The sequence below is a fragment of the Empidonax traillii genome, unplaced genomic scaffold (genome assembly GCF_003031625.1).
Source record: "Empidonax traillii isolate 1590-97213 ecotype Southwest subspecies unplaced genomic scaffold, ASM303162v1 scaffold240:size1935192, whole genome shotgun sequence".
Taxonomy (NCBI): domain Eukaryota; kingdom Metazoa; phylum Chordata; class Aves; order Passeriformes; family Tyrannidae; genus Empidonax; species Empidonax traillii.
The window spans coordinates 450,994-472,496 of NW_020955433.1; the positions used below are offsets into that span (position 1 = coordinate 450,994).

General features: G+C 34.8%; 1 protein-coding gene across 1 annotated transcript; it reads left to right on the plus strand.

Moving 5' to 3' along the window:
* The first annotated feature begins 1,635 nt into the window (after window positions 1–1,635).
* Window positions 1,636–19,966, plus strand: DTHD1 (death domain containing 1). The gene is made up of 10 exons (XM_027888535.1): window positions 1,636–1,912; window positions 4,986–5,793; window positions 6,277–6,604; window positions 7,259–7,438; window positions 8,248–8,492; window positions 10,561–10,725; window positions 11,323–11,612; window positions 12,883–13,127; window positions 19,044–19,101; window positions 19,677–19,966. The coding sequence occupies exons 1-10, from the start codon at window positions 1,636–1,638 to the stop codon at window positions 19,964–19,966; spliced, it is 2,886 nt and encodes a 961-aa protein (XP_027744336.1).
* The last annotated feature ends 1,537 nt before the right edge of the window (window positions 19,967–21,503 follow it).

Genomic DNA, 21,503 nt, shown 5'->3' on the forward strand with positions numbered 1-21,503 from the left:
TAGATACTGAACCATAGAAATGGTAAGTAGGTTAAGGATTCACATGTGTTTTTCATTAGCTGTGCAGTACTTTTAGTGTGATCAAGCAAACTATAATAAGTCAAAAGTAACTTTCCTTTTGAGTGTAATAATTATAGCTGATTCCTGCTCATACATTTGATTAAAGACACTTAACATCTTTCATTGTTATTTTAACATTTATACAGCGCTTTCCATCTTCAAAGCACTCTGCTGACACTACCTTGTTGGTTCTTGTAATGATTAGATGCAATTTTCAGTGTGCTTTTATATCACAATCCTGTTTTAATTGCCATTTAAAGTCGCTTTAGTTATATTTATAGTGGGCCATAAAAAAGAATGTTTAGTTGGAAAGACACCGTACAAATGACTTCTGCAGTACATTTCTTAAGTTACAAAATATTTTGGTGCGATACTTCTGATTAAGCCAAGTACTGACCTATGCTAATGAGGGTTTCAGGTGACCATCACACAACACAGTGTGAATCAGCATCAGTAAGAGAATGCCAGTGCTGTTCCTCCGCTTGTTTTCATTGCTGTCCCAGTGAAACATCTTGTCTCAAATTTGCTGTATGAAACGGAGATCATTGCAAATGATGTCCTTGAGGTACCAGTGCTCAAATTTCACTTACTCAAGACAGTGACCAGCAGAGCAGCCCTGTCAGGTACTGGCCCTGCTACTTCCCAGGTTGCCTCCAGGAGCACATGGTTGTGAGCCCCTCCAAAGGCAATGCTGCCTACTTTCCATGGGATATTCATGGGAGGGGGGTATTTGATGTACTCCTACTCATAGTTTAGTGCTTTATCCTCATGAACTCCATATAGTAAGTTCTTGATACTGCAGTTAAGTTTACTGAGCTCAGGTTTTTCTCCTAACCTTGCTTTTCAACTTCTTAAGTGTCAAAAAAAAGTTCAGTCACTAGTTATTTGAACTTCTAGCTGGTGCTCTTTTTCTTTTAATGTTTTTTCACTGTTATGTAAGCACACCTCAGAACTCACTGGAAGTTTCTTTAAGCATCTATGGCTAATAAATATATTTGCTAATCACAAAATTAGATTTGTAGATTCTTGTGTCACTGAAAGCTACATGTAATTCAAATACATAACCCTCATGGCACCTTGGGCCTGTCCGACCTATTTGTTGTCTGTAAACAACAAATAAAACACAGTTGTTAGAAAATTATGTCAAATGATCGATGGCATTTAGCGTCAAATTGCAGTGAAAACACTTCCTCGTTGTTGGTGACTGTGTAATTATGAAATCACAATTAAGCCTAATTTCATAGGTACTGAACACTTGTAGCTACTGAAGTAAGAAATTGCTCAAATATCCTGAAATTTTAAGTCACTGCTACATAACTGAGTTACACAACCTCCCTTAAAGGTGCATGGGTGTAAATTGACGTCTCCTGGCAAACCTTGCCTATAGCAGCCACTCCTTTCTGTCACCTAGTAACTTTTTAGTAGTCAACATCAACTCAGAGTTTCTGAGCTAGTGCTTTTAGAAATTCTCTTTAGGCTATAAACTCTAAACAGTGTATTAGCCTGAACCAAGGACAATAGTTTATGAAAGTGTAAGAGCAGAAAATATTTGTAATAATATATTCTGAGCATAAAATGGATATGGTTGAAAATCAGATTATACCTGCAGGCAAATCAAGCCAAGTCCTGGAAAAAATCTGGCACCTGAACTTACTGGCAAGAGATGTGCTTCTGAAAAGTGATCTGGATAATGAAGGTATAGAGGAGTCTGTGCTTAGACTGATTTCTCTAACAGAAGAGCTGAGCAGATCTCTCAGGCAGCAGCTGAAGAACATTACGGAAAGCATTCGAGACACCTGCCACTTGCTGAGTGCTCTTCACAACAAATACAAGGAATTGACTGGAAGTCCAGGCAAGTATGGAAGGACTTAGCTGTAAACAGTATGGACTGGGTATGTTGGATGCTAAGTTCTGCAGTGTGATGATGCCAGAGGACTTTACTTTTTTTAGTATTTCAGTACTTGGTCATTCATTACACCAAATTAATTCGTATTTCCACAGTTGTATCACACTTTTTTCGAGTCTATTACATGAGATTCAATATGAGATTCATAATTCTCATTATGTGAACAAAAAAATATAAAAATAAAATTAACGGAACAGAATTGTTCAAAGTTTTATGTGTACCATAATGTGGTGGGTTTATCTTGCCCAGATACCAGATACCCCCCCAGCAACTTACTACCCCCTGCTCAACAAGAAAAGGAAAGCAAATAAGATGGAAAAACTCCTGGTTGATATAAAAGCAGGGAAATCACTTAAAACTTATCATTGTGGGCAAAATGGACTCAATTTTGGGAAAAAAATCAATTGAAAAAGTCAATTGAATTGGATAGTGAGAAGCAAAGGCAAAATATTTGAACACCACCTTTCCCCCATCTTGTCTTTTTTCCAGGCTTACCTTCACTCCTTTACTCCCAACTCCTTTACCTCTTACCCTTCCTGAGGAGTGCAGGGGACAGAAGTCAGTCTATAGCACTTCCCCTCTGCCATTCCTTCTTTCTCGCTCTTTTTCATGCTCCACTATGGGTTCTTCCCATGGTCTGCAGTTCCTGTCAGGAAAAGCTGGGCTCTACAGAGGCTGCAGTTCCTTCAGGGAACATCTACTTGACCTGGCAGAGAGTGCTCCCCATACTGAAGAGTGGATAGTTGGTTAAAACTTGGTGCTAATAACACCAAGTCATGGGTTCAATCTGCTGTATGGGCCATAACAGGAAGGAAGGTTGAAAAGAATATTAAAGTTCCAACCCAAACCATTCTGTGATTCTATGATGATTCTATGATGCAAAGACAGAGAAAGAAAGAGATTTTAGACAGAAATCTTTACCTATGCTTGTGTTTATGAGTCCTTGATCTACAGGTTTATAAATTAAAACATTTTTGTTTAAAAAGTCTCCTTCTGGGCTCCAGGCAAGCTAACTTTGTCCTGTTGACCTCATGGTTTATGTGATTTTTTAAAAATTTTTTATCATGTTTCCAAGAATCATTCTCCTTCCAAAATGCTACTATTCCTCATCTGAAAAAATTCCCTTGAAACAGTCAGCAAAAAGATCTGAATACAGTTGCCTGTAAACTGTGTCTGTATTCTAAGACTCTGTTATCAAACATCAGAAAAAGCACAGAAAGCAAAGTGTTAGAAAAGCGAATGGGGGGGGGGGGGATAACACAAAAGAAGACTTATTTCGAGGTTAACCTTGTAACAAAATGCAAAAAGTATCTCTGCATGTAACACAATTGGATAGTGTACAGTTACAAGGCTATATCTTTGCTTGGCAGTATTGGAAAAGTCACATTCACAGCACAGGAAAATGCCATTGTTTTGAATTACCCTGTTATCTTTAAATTTGATTTAGGGAAGTTTAAAGAGCTATATAATTTGTTTGATGGTGGGATTTTTTTGTTTGTTTGCTTTGTTTAGAGAATGCAAAATTCAGGGAAGAAATGTCAATTTTGGCAGTTTTACCTAAGCTTGAACTTTGCCTTACAGTGAAACTGGGCAATGGTCTTTTACAACCTCTTCTGCAAACAAAGCTGTGTTATTTCCAATCCTTCTGTTTTATTTCTCAGCCCTGTTAAAGTATTTAAAATTTCTTCACTATTGTAAAAGTGCCTCTGGAAAAACAGTAGAATAATAGTTTTCTTTAAACTACCAGTGCAAAAAATGTTTTGAAAGTATATTTTACCAAGTCCTTTGAGAATTGAGGAAGTATTGGAAAGGAGTAATTTTTAGACTGAGTTAAATGAGAAAAAAAACTATTCTAAGCTGTACTCTTTGTAGGTTTAAACTAATCAGATGCAAACAGAGATGAAAGTTAGATCACATAACTTCACTCATTGATGTATGATGAAATTTTTTTCCAAGCTGAAAACCTTGAGGTATTGATTTACCTCATATGATGATGTTGAAAACAGTGAACGTAAGTTGATGACTTCCTGTGAGACTTGTATCAGCCCTTTCTGTTTTCCTTTTCTCATGTGTCTCTGTCCATTTTAAGTGGAGAGCGTGCCACACTGTGTTTAATTTTGTACTATATTCTTATATGTATTGACTTTCACTGCATGTAACCTGCAAAATGGGCCTTTGCAGGATCTCATGCAGCAAACAGAAATAAGCGAGAAGTTTTCCAAGAGGTTTGTAATATAACTAATTAGTGAAGACACAGTTCCAATTATAGAGCTTAACAGCATAAGGTGAGGGAAGAGCTCTAAGTAATACATATGAAATCCCTGGAGAGAATATCTGGAGTGATTTCTAAGAAAAGGTATAGGAGAAAAATGAGGGTTCATAAAATAAAAAATTTAAAGATAAAATCTTACACGAATGGCACATAATGATTGTGTGCTTTTTGTGCATTCTTCTTCACCAAGTGGTCTTAGTTATATGCAAGGGCAACCTCTACCATTCCTGAATGCTGCTGAACTCCAGTATTATATATGGGCTGGTGGACTTGTGTTATCTATTCCTCATAGCAAAAATTCAAAGCTGCTAAGCATGTTTAAAATTAGGCTCATGCGTTACAGCTTCATTAGAGACCCATGCATTGGAACCTCGCAGGATTCAATTTTTGGAAATATATATAATTAAGGTTTAATTTTAAAGCTCTTCCCAAATTGATTTGAATATTATTTTGTCATTAAGAATTTACCTAGTATCTGACCATTAGAAAGGTGTTCATTAGAGCTGCCACAGTAACACTTTGACAAATACACATTTGTTCTTCGAAAAGTGAAAAAATGTACTTGTCTGTATTTAGTTCTTCAGAAATTGATTAAAAACATTAAGTCAAAGCCAGGAAGTACAGTGTTTTTCATGTATTGAATGACACTATGGAATTATGTGAAATTCATTAGGTATGTACGTGAGTTTTCACATTTTTTCTAGCTTTCATAGCATAATTTAATTGGTTACTTGTTTTTTGTCTCAGAGCACAATCGAATTATAGATTGTCTGAAGAAAATGGAGGGTTATTTGATAAATACAGTCTCACACCTTCAAGAGGCTGAAAATAAACTTTATGCTGCTAGCTGCAGACAAGATGATGACTTGCAGAACCAGACTGGCCAAAATGCTTCTAGAAAAACAGATGTGCATTGTTCGGAAGGAGAAGAAACAGACTCTGTGCAAGCATCTTCCAGTCCCAGTCAGCAATCCCAAAAAACTCCTTCCCAGAAAAACACAGAAAGTCAGAATGTTAATCAAACCCAGACAAGTGAAACTAAAACTGTGGAAAAGGATGCTTCATCATTAGCTGAAAACACGTCTGACCAAGAGGAGGATGCTATCAGAAAACCTCCTATGAAAAAGGAAGATGGTGAACACAAGCTACTGATGAACTCTATTACGGAGAAAAAAGAGTGCAATGGACAGGATAAACTTCACAGAAATATCTCTGTTACTGAAAAGCCTCCAGAACTGTATTTTCAAGATGCTCTTATGAACAGTGGGGAAGGGATTTTGCCTGGGACACTGAAAGACATTTATGATAGAACCATCACAAATCTTTTTGAACAGGAAAAAAAGGAAGCAGCTGGAGAATCTTCAAAAGGGCTAGAAAGGGAAGAGCACAGATTGAGAGAGAAAATGGAAGACAGTAAAATCAAAACAAATAAGGAAATTTGTAGAAATGATCTAAGTACCTTCACATCCTCAGCACAAATATCTGATCTTACTGCTGGGAATCCTTCTGTGAGTGATTCAGAAGTACAAAAATCTAGGCACTGGATGAACAAAGAGTAAGCACATATTCTTTTTTAGGAAAAGAAGTACATAATTATTGCTAATTAACATATAAACATGTGAGGGTGCAGAAGCTCAATATACATGTACTGAACAGCTGCTGGTCATGCAGTTTACAATTTAAACATGCATAATGAAGATAGTTCCCTTTGGTCTAAAGTAAAGTTTCCATTTGCATATATTTTTTTTTTAATACCAGAGAGGGACTGAGTCACAGCCAATAAAGTCAAAAACTCATAAATTATTGGAAATCAGTAGGAAGTGACCCCAATTTGTCAATTTCATAGTTATTTGTAAGATATTCTGAATAGCCGAAAGATAAAAATTTTCATGATTTTTCCTATCTATTCATAAACATATTTTTCTGAATGATCTGCTTATGCTTCAGTGTAGTGCATCATTATATTGAAGTATTTAATTAAAAAGACACTACCCCATTCAAAATACAAAGAATAATATTTTATATCTTTTTTCACCAGATATCTAGTCGAAGAGAGTGGTAAGAATAAACATGAAGTAGCTTGTTTAATTAAAGCCCCTGCGAGTGTTCTGGAGAATTTGAAGTGTAGAATACTCAATGACACTAGTTCGTTGGTGGTGGATGATTCTGAGGAGCTGGTCAGCAATGTCATAAGCATTGAATGTTATGATTATGAAAAAATTCTTTTCCCCATCAACATTGCCATCCCCTTTACTTCACGCTTCAGAGGAAATTATCGAGAGATTATGGTGAAGGTGACTGATGTGAACTTTCAATCAAACTACATAACTCCTATTTCTTTGGAACGATACCAAGGAAACCATAAGGTTGGTAACCTCTCATCAAAGCACTGTAAAAACATCATTTGAGGTTCTCTGGAGTGATAAAAGTAAAGTTGTCATTATTAAATCATATTGTTTACTACTCAGAGTTAAATAGAATTTTTCTTCCTACCTTCTCAAGAACTATTCTATTTGAAACCTAGTATTTAACATGGTCCTTTGCTTCAATTGTAATTTTAAAGCAAGTGCTTGATCCCACAATATTAATGATCAAGGAATGGTTCATGATTTTTGTAAATGAGTTTAATGAGTTGCATTATTTGATAAAAGTAAAACTTAAAGGGAATTATTATGAATTTTAACCACAGCAAACTAACACAGTTCCACATGTTTAAGTCTAAACTCCATATCAGAAAACCACAGGGTCATTCTTTTTCTTTAAATACAGAAGTGTTGCATTGGGCCAGATTCATCACCCAGCTTACAAGCTTATTTCATTTCACTCCAGTCATACACTAGAGTATTAATGACATCACATAATGACTAGAGATCACCAGATAACTGGGCGTGCAATAATATGCGATTTATTTTCATTTCACACATTGCTATATAATGTTGCCTTCTCAGTATTCTTTTCCACTATGGAACACAGCTTCATTTCTTTCCAGTGTGATCTAACCCCCCATTCTCTTTATTCAGGAAAGCTTTGCAGAAGTGAAAATTTATCATCTGGGTGTTTTATCTGTATTGTCATGCTTAAAGAAAGAAACATTTACTGTTCCAAAGGTAGGACTCTCACAAAAGCTGAGCATGGATTCTAGAGTCTCTTTCTGTTACAGTCCAGGAGCATTCAGTTCTCCAGCACCCATGGAGTTAAAGGTAAGCTTGAAATATGCAATACTTGTTCCATAAGTGTGTTATCTGATCAGTTCTGTAGCAAGTCTGACAATGTTAAAGTGCAATCTGTTCCAATATCAGAAGTCTGTGAAAAGTGTTTGCAACTCTACATCCTGTGTATGCAGATTTCCTGTCAGCTTTGTAAAAACCACATAATAACATCAGTAGTCAAGGATATCTCTAGCTAAAAATATCTATCTACCCTTGTTTTATAATTCAGAAAATACAGTAGTTTTTGCTAAATATGTAAGGTAGCAACTCGAACTGTTTATTCCATTGTTCAAGTTAGTTGAACAAGTTTTCTCACCTGACCTCCTCCCTTTGTGCCAGGAAGTGCAACAGAAGGTTTTATCATGTTTTACTCTTAGAGAATAATCTCAAATTTTGCTTTAGTTGTAACATGTTTCTCCCTTCCCACATAAAAAATTTAATTTGGAGGTACAGAGAAACTAAAATTATGAAAAAATACAGATTAGAAAAATCTGAGAAAATTTTCAAAATCTGAGGAAGCTCGTGAGTTTCAAATCTTGAACTCAAAGGAGGTACAAAAAAATCAAAATATTTTAGTCAGTAAAGGTTCCAGTTTTTGATTGCTTTCATGCATTTTATTATGCATTGGATAAAGTGCTGATACTTTGGTAAGGTTGTTGCTGGGTAATAGAGAGGAGTCGGAAGTTTCTGTGATAGTCTGTTCCAATTTCAAAAGATAAAACAATTTGTAAAAAAGCCAGACATGTAAGAGAAGAGTTTTTTATTTACAAGTTAATTGTATAATTGCTTTCTATATTTAGATTCAGCCAATTGAACCATCATTGGTTTCAGCATTGAAAGCAAGACATGATATGTACCACTCAGTGATATCTACCAGTGCACTGGTTCGAGTGCAGCATCCTTCAGCCCAACCTTTTAACAGTTCAGTCACTATTACTCTACCCTGCCCTCCAAACCCAGAAAAAAAAAGGCAAGGAGGTGAGACAGAACATGAAAGAGCCTTTAGTGCTACAGCAAAGAGGGTTGCTGCAGCATACCATCCTTGGTAAGAACAACCTCACTACTAATTCAGCATTTTTAAAACACCAAAATGAATTAATTTTAACAGTTGCTGATTAATAATTTCTTGTATTAAAAAGTTTATTCCTTAATACAGACTGCTATCCTTAGAAACATTGTAACACTAGAGGAAATTATCACAATTCTCATGCTATAGTTTCACCATAGCAATTCGCATAAGATTTGATGTATATTCTTTAAACATGCTGACCACTGCAATTCTAGCAGTAGTCAGAATTAAAAATGTGTGGGTTTTTTCAGTAAGAAATACTCTGGCATTTTCAACAAGTCAAATGCTGAACATGGAGAATAGACATATGTTGAAGCTGCTGTAACCAGCTGGTCATTTGAGCCTGACCTTTGAATTTTCTGATCTCTACTTCTACATATTCCAGTGGTTAGCTGAATCAAAATGTATGGCACAATGGTTTGTAATAGGTCAGCTTCAGGGTAACTGCTGCACTAGATAAGGATCTAGATTTTTTTCAAAGCACTCACTGCAACATTTCTAAAATTTAGAGCTTTTGGCATGTCTTAAAAACGGATTAAAACATGAAGACTCCTAAAAAAAAGATAAACTCTAAATCTCACTTCTTTATTGGCAGTTCAATAAAATCTATCCATCATGCACACAAGAGTATGGATAAAAAATTTTGCTGGAAAAAAAGCAAAAGCTGACTTAATCTATTTTGTCAATCCACAAATAAATGTTGTTCTCATGCAGGAAAAGAATTAATCTAAGTTTACCATTCGATCATTGTCCTTCCAGTTCTGCTGCTATAGGCAACTCCAGGTTCAGAAAGCCTTACTGGGATTTCTTGGTAGTGACTGTCTTGGAACAACAGTCAGCTTTGAACTACTTTTACTTTACATGAATAAAGAGTTAGCTTATTTCTACTGGGCTAAACATTTCTTTTTAAAAATCCGTCTACATTCCAAGATTATGACAGTCTTGAAAGTAAGCAAGGTACAGATGGAGAAGACAGACAATGTTCTAGCTTTCCATTTCTGAAAAACTCCTCAGATCATGGTTTAAAAAGCTCTGCATTCACACTGGTCTCTTAGAGTAGACATCCATTTTTGTCACAATTTTCAGATGTGAGAAGAGTGACCATGTCAGTTTATAGGAGATACAAATTTCATTTCCTGAACCAGAAGTATTTCATTACCCTCGTGGCATCTGTCTCTTTTATACCTAAATGGCCCTTCAGATTCTCAAGTCACATCTGTGAAAAGACCATGGCTTGGATGCTTATTTCTGTATAAATTTCCATAGAAAAGTTTGCTCACACTTTCCTGCATTTACACACTGGCTGAGGCTTGAGATATGCTTAGGCTGTCCCATCTGGAGAATTTTCTTTTTTAGACTGTATACAGGGCATGTATTTGATGTGAATGGGTTATTCACATACAGTGCTAAAAAAAAACTGATGAGGAGAGGTATGTAGAAAAGGAGAGTTATGGGTTTCTGTAAAAAAAACCCCAACAAACCACCCATTGAAATAAGTTAGCCAGACAGAACATGTCATGTCACAGTGGCTTGTTTCTGAGTCTGATATGAAAGTAATCATCTGATTTGAAGAGAACCTACTTTTATTTTCTCGGTTGAGAGCAATAATGGATAGCACCCATTTCTTATTTTCTAAACTCCTTTGTGTCTGAGTAATATCGGCTTCTGGAAGAAAAGGTGGGATTTTGTTGTGTTTTTTTCAGATATATATATCTACCGAATTTAAATCTCAATGAATGACTCAAAACCAATCCATAATAAGTATTGCGCATTATATTAAATGATGGATTAAACTTCACTGATTTAGGCATTTTTTCCCCCTTTTTTTTCTTATTTCTGCAGAATTAAAAAAAAAAAAATCTCAACAATTATATTATTTACATACTCTGCATTATAGTTCCAGATATAGATTTTAAGCAAGATGGATAAACCAGACATAGTCATCAAGGAAAGCAGAAGGGAGAACAGCTACAAACACAACCTTACTCTTTCTACAGGATCTATTTTTCATTTTGTTTTTTCCTGTTATTCCTTGGCTTTCCAGGGCTGTGACCACTTCTGTGAGAAAAGATGGGGAGAATCTCAGTGATACTTTGAAATTATTAGGTCACAGAAACAAAGAAGAGGGGTGGAAGGTGTTTGATGATGTTATTATCCAGAATGTACGGAATGGGCTTGTATCATTTGAGCTAAATGAGCATTTAGAAAGGTAATGTATGAATAATTTAATAAAATGTTATTTACTGAAATATTTACTTCCATGTATACAAGTCAATGGAAATAATTAGAGCCAAGAAATCATCCACTCTTAACTATTAACTTGCCAGTATTGCTTTCTTCCACTTTAAAGCATAAAATAACCTGTATTTGTTAGTCATTTAAAAAATATAAATTTAAATACTTTTTCATTAATAGAATGTATACAATGTAGTACCTAGAAAACCTGAAACAGAAAATTAAGGTATCAGTCTTAACTGGAAAATATGGTTTACCCTCTAACTACAAAATCATAATTTTTTTTTTAATTCTTGTTAGGAAATATTCACTTTCATCTAAAATTCATACATATTTGAAATCATAGATACACAGTCAGCATACTCTGCATAAGCAGGCAAATTTCCACCTTCTCGTGTTGGAAACAAGGATGAAAAGAAAGTAGCAAAAAGCCCATTGGAGACTGCCCTGAAGTATTTTGCAAAATAAATTATTAGCAGTTGATAAAATGATTTAAGATAGAGCAATTTAATTTAATTTTTCTCCCTTTTTTTTTTTGTTGTTTGTTTGTTGTTTTTTTTTTTTAATACAGCTTTGTGGTCGTCCGCCTTTCATTCCTTTTGGAAAATATTTATCTGCACCTCTTTGCTCAGGCTCTGGAAGAAGGTCTTTGTAGCACGATGGCTAACGTGATATTGTACCGGAAAAGAGAAAACCCATATAAAATAGTAGTTTTGCTGTCTGCATCCAAGGAATTGACCTATGAACTTCAAAATCTCCATGAGCAGGGTTATTTTGGTCCCCCAGAACCTACACAACAGTTCCCATTAAGAGAAGGAGAGCAGATTCACTTTAGATTTAGAGGAAATATTTTTGCTTCAGGTAAGATAATCAATTCATGTGTCTTGATGAACATTACCAAGTACCTCAACTGTTAAAAAATGCTGTATGGGAACACTGATAGACTGTGGTTAGTCACAGCAAATTTAGTTATTTCAGTGTTTTATTTCGTGTCAATGATAGGAACATGGAACTTAATGGAAAACTGCTCCAATTGAAACAAAAAATGTACTAGCTGAACAGGATCCTGAACAATGTGCTCTAGGTGTCCCTGCTTTGAACAGAAGAGTTGGACAAGGTGATCTTTAGAGATCCCAACCATCTGCCATTCTGTGAAACCTGACCCCTCAGAAGCAGATGGCATTTTATTTCAAAAGGGCAGGTTTCTGTCAATAGCTTTTTAACATAAAGAACATAGGAATTAAACAGATTTCAAACAAAAGGAAAAGTCTGCTAATTTATCTGTGTAACTTTCACTTAAAGTGAACAAGAAATCCGGGGCAAAATGTTGCCTGTTTGTGAGTTGCACTATGAATCAAGGTAATAAGAGAGAGTTATGTCATTTCCATTAGCAGCCTAGAAAATTCCATGCAGTTGCTGCTACCATTCAGAGATTTCCTTAGAGGAAAAAGAGATAAGAAGCCTCCGAAAAGTTTTCACCCAAAATTACATACATCCACTTCTGTCAGTTTTAGAATGAATATATATATTTGACCCTATGGACATTTTCTCCATAATCTCTCCCATTGAAAACTCCATTTACCCTAAAGAAAGGATTATCCTTCAAAAAGAGAGGTCTCCAGCCTCTCTGGTCATATTTGCAAAGAATAGTGTATATAGATGTATCAATTAAAATGAAATTACAAATTCTAAAAATGCACCCAACTCTCTGGCACCATTGATGCCATTGTTAGAGATAGACAGATAATAATAATAATAATCAGAAAGCCTACACCTATACCAATTCCGTTCACAACACTGTTTTATTTTTATTCTTCTCTGTGTTATGTACTTATCTCCTTTTGCTTTTTCAAATTGTAGCACTGACTTCACCACTTATTCCTTATGCCAACAGTTCAGGGGCTAAGACAGTTTACTGTGAAGATATTTCTACTACTGAAGCAGGCTGGTAGGAATGCTTGAACCTCAGAGGTTCAATAAAGTAATAATAATGATAAAGAACAACCAAAGAACAACCAAATGTTATGTGATTACCTTTATTTGACTTACCCTAATGAATTATTTTAGATGCCACACGTCTGACTACACTGGAAAAAAAATTAATTATTTTTTTTTTTCATATGGACTGCAGAGAATGGAAAGGATTTTGGAAAAGTCTACAGACTGATTTTTCATTCACAAAGAAAAGCAAGGCTGGAGCTCCAAATTAAAGAAGTGGATGAATTTGGTAACCACAGTTCACCTCATTATAAAGGAACTGCAGTGTTTTATAAAATTACCAGAGAGATGATAACCAAGAAATGGGAACAACCCTTACCATTTGGTGAATATCAACACCAGTCTCCATTATGTAAATTACCACTAACATTACCAAAGGTGGGTTTCTCACTTGATAATGTTAGAGATCTTTCCGTTTTTCCCTTGCCATATATTTATTAGGCTAAAGGATCTTGGTATGATTTTTGATTTACAGATAGACACAGGAGTCACTGAGGGAGCAGTTCTGATCCATCTTCAATGTACAAGCATTCTCAGAATTTCTCTTAGAGATAGAGAGGGCCCCTCACGTAGGTATAAGCATGGAAAAATGTTTAGCAGAAGTTTTTCACCCATCTACTCTCTCCCCAGTTAGTATGGCACTCAGAGATTATTACTTAAGTTTCAGTTATATAATTCTTGTTTCATTGTCTTCAGAGCACAGACTTGCAAATTGTAGGATCATTAAATGGTTCATGTAACCTATCTCCCACCTATCACCTGGTTATCCTATTATGCTTGATTAGCCTCTGCAATACAGCCATGCCGGCAATTATCTTCATCTCTGATGAAAGCTATTGCTACATAAATTAATCTTTAATATTTCTGCAATGAAGTCTCATTCTAATCCTTTCAAAGAGCCTAGGCATCAGCACCCTATATTGTACAAAATGATGCTGCTAGACTGCTACTATAAAATTTGCATACATTTTAATATGAAAATTTGTACAGTTACACTTGGTCTGAATCTCTGGTGACAAGCAGTAGCATTCTGTCTCTTTTTCAATTCAATTGACCTCGCTCTTTCTATAAGCTATCACCCACTAATATATCTTTTATTTCATATGCTTACCTCTTGACTTCTCTCTCATCGTCATTCTCCCAAGTAAAATTTAAAGAGTTAACTGCAGAAGATTATAAAAGGAGATCTCTTTTAGTGACAGACTCCATATAAAATATGTGGAATGCTTTCAAGCACTTTGTTTTTCTGCAGGGCTAGCAGTGTTTACAGAGAGGGAAATACAAACTCTTGAAGTCTAGTGGGATGGTTAATAAAAATCATAATTAAAAAAAATAATTGTAGCACACCCTGGATATCAGTTGGTTTTCTTCCATCTGCCTGACTAGCCTCCATCGTGTTGTTCCACTTTATTTAATCTTCCTGCAAATTAAGAATAAGATTTAAAGGATTGAACTGCATTTGTATTAAACCACAAAGATAAATATCAAATGTCTTAGATTTGAGTTGGCATATACAGTCTACTGCAACATATATTGGTGTTTGTATTTAGACTGTTGTTGTACTTGGACTCTTCTAAACAAATATTTCTGACTGACCCTTTTTCCCTTCTAAATTTATGGCTGTGCTTCCTCTTTCCCAGTGTGGCTAAGATCTTGAGGTCTGGTCAGCCTGTATAAGTGTGTGAGAATATTTAAATATGTGGGTACACAGTAGCACCCAGGCAACCTACTCATTTAAATGGAAATAAAAGAAGGAACTGTATAAAATGGTCACTGCTGGAAAATTAGAAATAAAGACAAACCTCAGGAATGGTGTTAGCTTTTGGCAATATTATTTTTGCATCTTATTTTTGAGAAGTGTCTCTACTTTCAACTGAATCACTTCAAGCACAGAGGATGTAAATTTGGTGCCAGAAAGTCTGCTTAGAGGGACAGAATTGTTATATTACTTCAGAAAATCAGTGTCAAAGTATCTTGCAAATAATTTTCCTTTTTCTTCTTGTAAATATATCCTATGAAGTGCATTTCAAAGGACTCAGAATCTTCACTAAGGGCAAATATTATATCCAGAATGTAATCAAAATGCTTAAAAGTGTTTGCACATTGATAATTTTTTTGTTATTTTTTGTCTTACACAGAATGAAATGCAGAATATGATATGCAGAATAAAGAACAGCATCAAAAACATCTTCTGTTATGTTGCAAGTCATCTTAGTACACAAAATGCTATACTTTGATTTAGCTGGTGAACCTTCATACTTTTTGTTCTATTTTTCCATCCATCCAGTGCAGTAATTTAAAACTGGTAATGCCTAAATTCAGGGTTTTTAATAGTGAATAAATATTCCCTTATAATTTAGCTACTTCAGTTATATCTTTTTTTAAGAATTAAAAAACCTCAGTGAAGCTGATTATTTGACAGTAGTGAATAATTAGTAAATTAAATACAGCATACCTTACTATTGGTATATTAACACACAAGGATGATTGTAAGATGCAGGAGTAACCAGCAATAGGAAACAAACATATTTTTTACATTCAGAAATAACCAAATGGTGAACTCATTTTTACAGGATATTTGCAGCAGTTAAGTATGTGTTCCAGATAAAAAAGGAAATTACTAAAAGAGAGGCAGAACCATATATTAAACATAACAATCCAATTAAATGCCAGAGCAATGAAAATGAAATTCTAATTACTTACCATATCTTATGATGTGTTCTAAAATTATTAATAGTGATGAAAGCACTGACTGTAAAAATTACATAAGGACTTTAATTCTGTTTTTACTGGCTGTGATCTGATTAGCATATTTGAATCAGATGTTTCTTCACATTTAGGTGGGCTTTCTAATAAATAAAATAAATAAAAGGAAATGGTTAAAACTGTGCATGAAAATACAGTTAGGAAGAAATTTAATGCACTAAATACACAAACTACCCTAGCTATCTCTCAAATGCAACTGCTATTTACCATTTCATTAAAGTACAGGTCTTGTGTTACTGTTCATACAACAGGAACCAAGACTGCCACTGCCCATAGTTAGACATATGCCAGTGCTAATAATATATGCTGCCAAAACACCTAGAACTACCTGACCACATCTGTGGTAGATGTAGATGTAGACTCAAGCAACTGTCCTTCAATTTTACTAGTTTCTATCCTATGTATATTACTACAGTAGGAGTAGCAGCAATTAAGCTGCCACAAATCTTGCAAGCATATGAAAACATAAGACTCAGTGTTCATAGCTGGCCTATTTGTGATGCAGAGTATTTTACAGTATTTCTCATACACAGCTGCTTACAGAATTCCAGTTGTCACAATAAGGCTCTTGTGTCTTAATTGTGAACTAGTTTACTCCAAGTTGTAGAATTATTGGTGGTTTTCTCACTTTCTCCCAGTATCCTGGGGGAGCCTTTCCTGGTTTGGGAATAAAATCCCCACAATGTTAGTAAATGCAGGGCAGAAAGAACAAAGACTGTTTATGTTTCTACTACTTTGTTGAGTTGATTAGTTTAACCATGTTAACAGATTTGCTTCAATATACATGAGTTCACAAATACTCAGTGTTGCCTGCAACAATACAAATTTTCTCAACAGAATGAAATATCTTTTTTCCAGATGATAAAGTTAGAACCATCAAGAATGGATGATCTTGGTTTTGATAGAGACATACGGAATCTTTTTAAGGCAGCCATTCTGACTACTACATTTTCACTCATTTCTGTAAAGTTCCCACCTAAATTTCTCTTGAATTGTGGAGAGAAGACAGTAACTATATAGATCATAAGCCACTTTTTATATGTATGTGCCACTTACAAATATTAACCACACTGTCTCACCTAAAAAAATCCAATGCGCAGGCTGGAAGGTGTAAAGACCTTCCCCGGTTCTTCGTTCGCGAAGACTGGCCATTATTAACCACTTACAAATATATCTCTGACAGTGATCAAAGCAGTGTCTTTTTTTACTTTATGCAACCATTCACAGCAGTTTTTAGTTTAAACATGCTACATTTGTACAGAAGTAACCTGGTCTTCATTAATGATTCCTCCTTATGGTTCTTTCTTTTGCTTAGCAACAGAAACACTTGGTGATCTAACCTGTTATTTTCAACACAAGTCAAATATATGTACTAGGTTCTGATGTCAAGTATGTGTGTGTTTATCTACTGATTTCGAAGGTTTTGTATTTATGTGAAACAGAGCTGGAGAGTTTAAAAGATTAATTTCTCCTTTTCTCTCTTTCCTGTTTGATATGCTACAAGAGTCTGGTCATGTCTGAGAGGTCCATTTGACAGAACACGTTGATGTTACTGGCTGAAATCAAAATGCTTTGCAAAAGTAGATTGCTGTAATACTTACGGGCATTATGAAATTACTATTCTGCTGGAGTTTTATGTCTAATGACTGTCTAACAGCAGAATAGCATGTGATCCTCTTCCTCAGAAAGGCAGTTTCTTAGCTAATTGAAGGACCTTCCAGACTAGAAAATTACTTTGACTGCTAGTAGTATTTTACTTAAGCTGTCAACCAGAGCAGCGGGACCACATGCCGGTGCAGCTGAACCATGAGTGAATTTAGCACTTCACCACAGATACTTAATCTTTAAAGGCAATTTAATGTTTTAGATCTAGTGCATTGTATATTATTACATTACTTCCAGACAATACTAATTTTCAATTCTTATACTTTTTACTCCTATTTTAACATTAAGTAGCATAAAGTGGTTCAGATTAAAGTAAATGCATGGGTAATTGAGTTCATCTACAATAACTTTGAAAATCCCACGGATCTTAGAGATGCTAAATTCTCATTAAGGAATGAAAATAAGTTTAAATATAAAAGCGTAATTAAACGAAGCCAGAGAAATCTGAGTCTTGAAAGAAAAACAATGCCCCCTTCTGGAAGAGCTTTATATTCCCATGTTATTCTATCTTCACATCAGGGAGTGATCAATGACGAAATTGCTGTAGAAGCATGCAAGAAAAGGCAGATTCAGAACACAGAATAGCTCGTGTTGGAAGGGACCTTTAAAGGTCATCTAGTCCAACCTCCAAGATCTCAAGAGAAGTACAGCACAGGATGGTTTTGCACCGCCATGCAGTACATAATATGGGCATCCTGTGCACGCTGAAATCACCTCCCAAGATGACTGAGTACAAGCCTGATGAAAAGTTGATTAATTCACAGGTGAATAGGTAACACTTCTGATTATTTTGACCTTTTGGATGTGCAGCTCAGTACATATGAGACACTCCAAATATTGAACAATATATGTCTGCACTAGAAAAGTGATTAAGATGAGCCCCATAAAGCTCTGGCTCAGTATACCCAGAAGGAAAAGGAGAATAGTTTTTCCAGTCAGAGTTTCATGCTCTTCATTGACAAATGAAAAACAGAGGATCAACTGATAAACCTTGGGCAAGTCTCACAGGGAAAGCTGTACATAAACAGCTGTGTAATACAACTGAATGTGTGTGACAAAAGTAACATGGGCACTAAAAGAGGATCATTACAGCTTTAAACAAAAAAAAAAATCTGAATTTCACTTTATACAAACTAATCTCTTTTCGTGCTAATTGCTTATGTAAGTAATTTCTTGTTCTATAAGAATGATGTTCTATATAGGAAATACTAAAGCCCAAAAGACTTTCCTCTTTCTCAGTCATAGGAAAAAAAGGACAAAGTATTTTTTTCTTTCTCTCCACTGATTAGAGGAAGAAAGAGGAAGAACTTTGTACTTTCTAATGGAACTTGTCTTTTGAATTTTGATGATGGTTTGTGATGTATTATTAATAGTTGCACTATGTAAAATTAATAACTATACCTGCAAACATAGTATGATTACTAGACCTAACAACAACTATTGCATACCTAAAAATGGTTCTTCTCCTTGAAAGGTAGGCAAAGTTAATGCAGTATTCAAAATTAGAATCTCTTGCATGTATGAAGGTGCCATGCAGATTTTCTAAACACCTCGTTTCTGTACACCAGTCATGGCATTATGTTATTGATCAAACATTGAGAAAATTGCATAAATTATGAACTTTTTAATAAGAGATAATAAACATCGATTTGTTGGATTTAAACTTTATTCGTTTCATTATTTTAAATAGCTGTATATTGATTTATGCCTGTTGATGGTGTTAACTGGTTTTCAACAGTGACAAAAATCTTCTATTAAGAACTAATGTTAAATGCTGATTTACTGTAATCCATTCCTATACCCTATGCCTTATTCCTTACTCATTTAATCATTTCTCTTTCCTTGACACATTTTCTTTGATAGCATGAAAAATTGATCAACCATACACGGAGCACAAAAAGAATTTCTTCTGATTCATCAGGTAAGAAAGTATCCATAATATATTAATAATAATATAAATAATAATTATACTTGTTATTTACTTTTTTTAAATGCAAAAATTTGTTTTGGCTGTAACTGGAATTTAAAAATGTCATATTCAGGTATATTTAATCTTTGAAAAGATAGTAAAAGAAAAAAAAAAATCTGTTTACCAAGCAATAAAAAAGATCTTGTAAGATAATGTTTGGTGGGATGCTTGAACAGCATATAATTTTCTGTATGAGGAGATTCAGATTCTATTGGAAAGCTCCAGTTTAATTGATGTGTCAGTTACAAGAAATATCAAAAACCTTATATTTTATTGCCAACTTTCCCCATACAGTTCCAAAACTTGTAGATCACTGCTGAGTCTGCTCTTGACTAAACCACTTCATGTCATAATGCAGTAACCAAACATTATATTGGAAATAAGAAGCTGTTTTCAATAAAGTAAAAAAAACACCCGTATTTATTTAGGGAGTTTACCCACTGAGCCTCCAGCTTTAGAAAGCTTTTTAAAAGAAAGGAAAATAGTAGAAGAATAATGCTCTTACTTAACTAATTTTTGCCCCTTAGAGGACCTGTGGGACAACTTGCTGTTTTGGCTTGCAGAAGAGCTTGCAGAAGATAATACATCCTTGTTTGCTTTATGTTTACCTGTTCGACGGAGCATACTTCAGTTTGTTAGGCTGAAGTGCCCTGATAATTTAACACACCAGATCTATGAGCTGCTCTGCTATTGGAAAAAGACCCTTCCAAGGTCAGCTGATAAACAGCAGCTCCTGTGTCGCTATTTGCGGAAGAGTGGCAGGCGTGATCTTTCAGAAGAACTTCGTTTAAAGTGGCAAAATAAAGTGCTCACTTGACAGAATAACTGGCAACTAACAGACAAATTTCTCTTCTTTTTTGTAAAAGGTGTGAATATTTCTGTGACACCTCTGGATAAAAAAATGACAGACATATCAGTCAGGGCTGAGACTATTTATATGTTACTTTGCAGTCTCTTTACTAAAGCACAGTATAATAACAATGCCCTTGCTTGCCAAAAGTGAAAATTTCTTATATGGAAAAGTGTGATACTGAAAATAGAAGTACAAAGAATTATAGACTAGTCTGTGTAGGATTCTAAGGACTATAATTGTTTGCACACGCAACAGTCAACACAATCATATTTCTACGTACTTTAAACATTTGGAATTATTAATTACACCAAAATCATACGAATCACTCTATGATATATGGATATATCTAGTATTAATAGCTATCAGATTCTTCAGATGAAAGCGTAATAGATCATTATACTGCACAGAGGTAACTTCTTACTTTGAGACTGTTAGTAATTCATTCTGCTTTTATATTCTCCAGCAATGTGTTTTATCCTTTTGAATGCCATAGCAGAGACGTGAATATGTAATCTGTTTCCAGAACTTATGAAATTTGTTGCCTCACTTTTAACTGTCATTGTAATCGGGTCTTTTGGGTTACAGTCAAAAGAGTATTTCTTCATATAATCTTAAATTGCATTGCTTTGACATTTTGTTCATTATCCTAAGTTCTTGTATTGAAGATACAGATGTAAACCAGGTGTACTTGTGCTATTCCTTAGTCATGTATTTCAATATTTAAAAACTCATTTGTTTCCAAAATGCTAAGTTGGAATAACCTAATTTTTAAAAGTCAGAGGAAGTTTGGGGTTTTAGTACTGTGTTTCTTCTGAAATAATGTTCTAATTTACATTCTTCTGTTACTTGCTTCTATATTGCTATCCACCTCATAAACACTAAACTTTGATTTCTGTTAAAGGCTCAAAGCAGCTGGCAAGAGTCAGTGAACCACAGAATTCTGAGAGCAAGCTGACTGCTTAGAAATTGCATAAACAAATATCAATTTGTGATTACACAGGCTGTCCCTTTTGTGTGATTTCCCTACTGCTTCAGCAGTGTGCAACAGATGCAGCTTTCTTCAAATCCACCTGTGCATGGTTTTTAATTACCATTATTCTTTTTTATTCAATGCACCACTTATTTTCTTCTTTCACCTCTCCTTTAATAATATAGTATAAATTTTAAAGATCAATCTAAATCAAAAAGTTTTTAATCTAAAATTTATTTGTATTTAGACTATTCAGAATCCCTGTATGTCCTGCTGACAAATCCTACTTGTGATACATAGTTAGTCTGGGTATTTTATTTTTAGAGGTCATATATTTTCAACATTTCCAAATCACTACTGTAGATGAGAAAATTGCTAGGCAAAAGAAAAGATAAATAAGAATAGTATTAATTAGTTTGATTCATCTAGTCAGTACCCCACAAGTAATGTTTCCTCCTGTACAATTTTCAGTTTTTAGACAAATATATGAGCAATTTAACCCCTTCACTGTGAACTAACCATACCAACAAT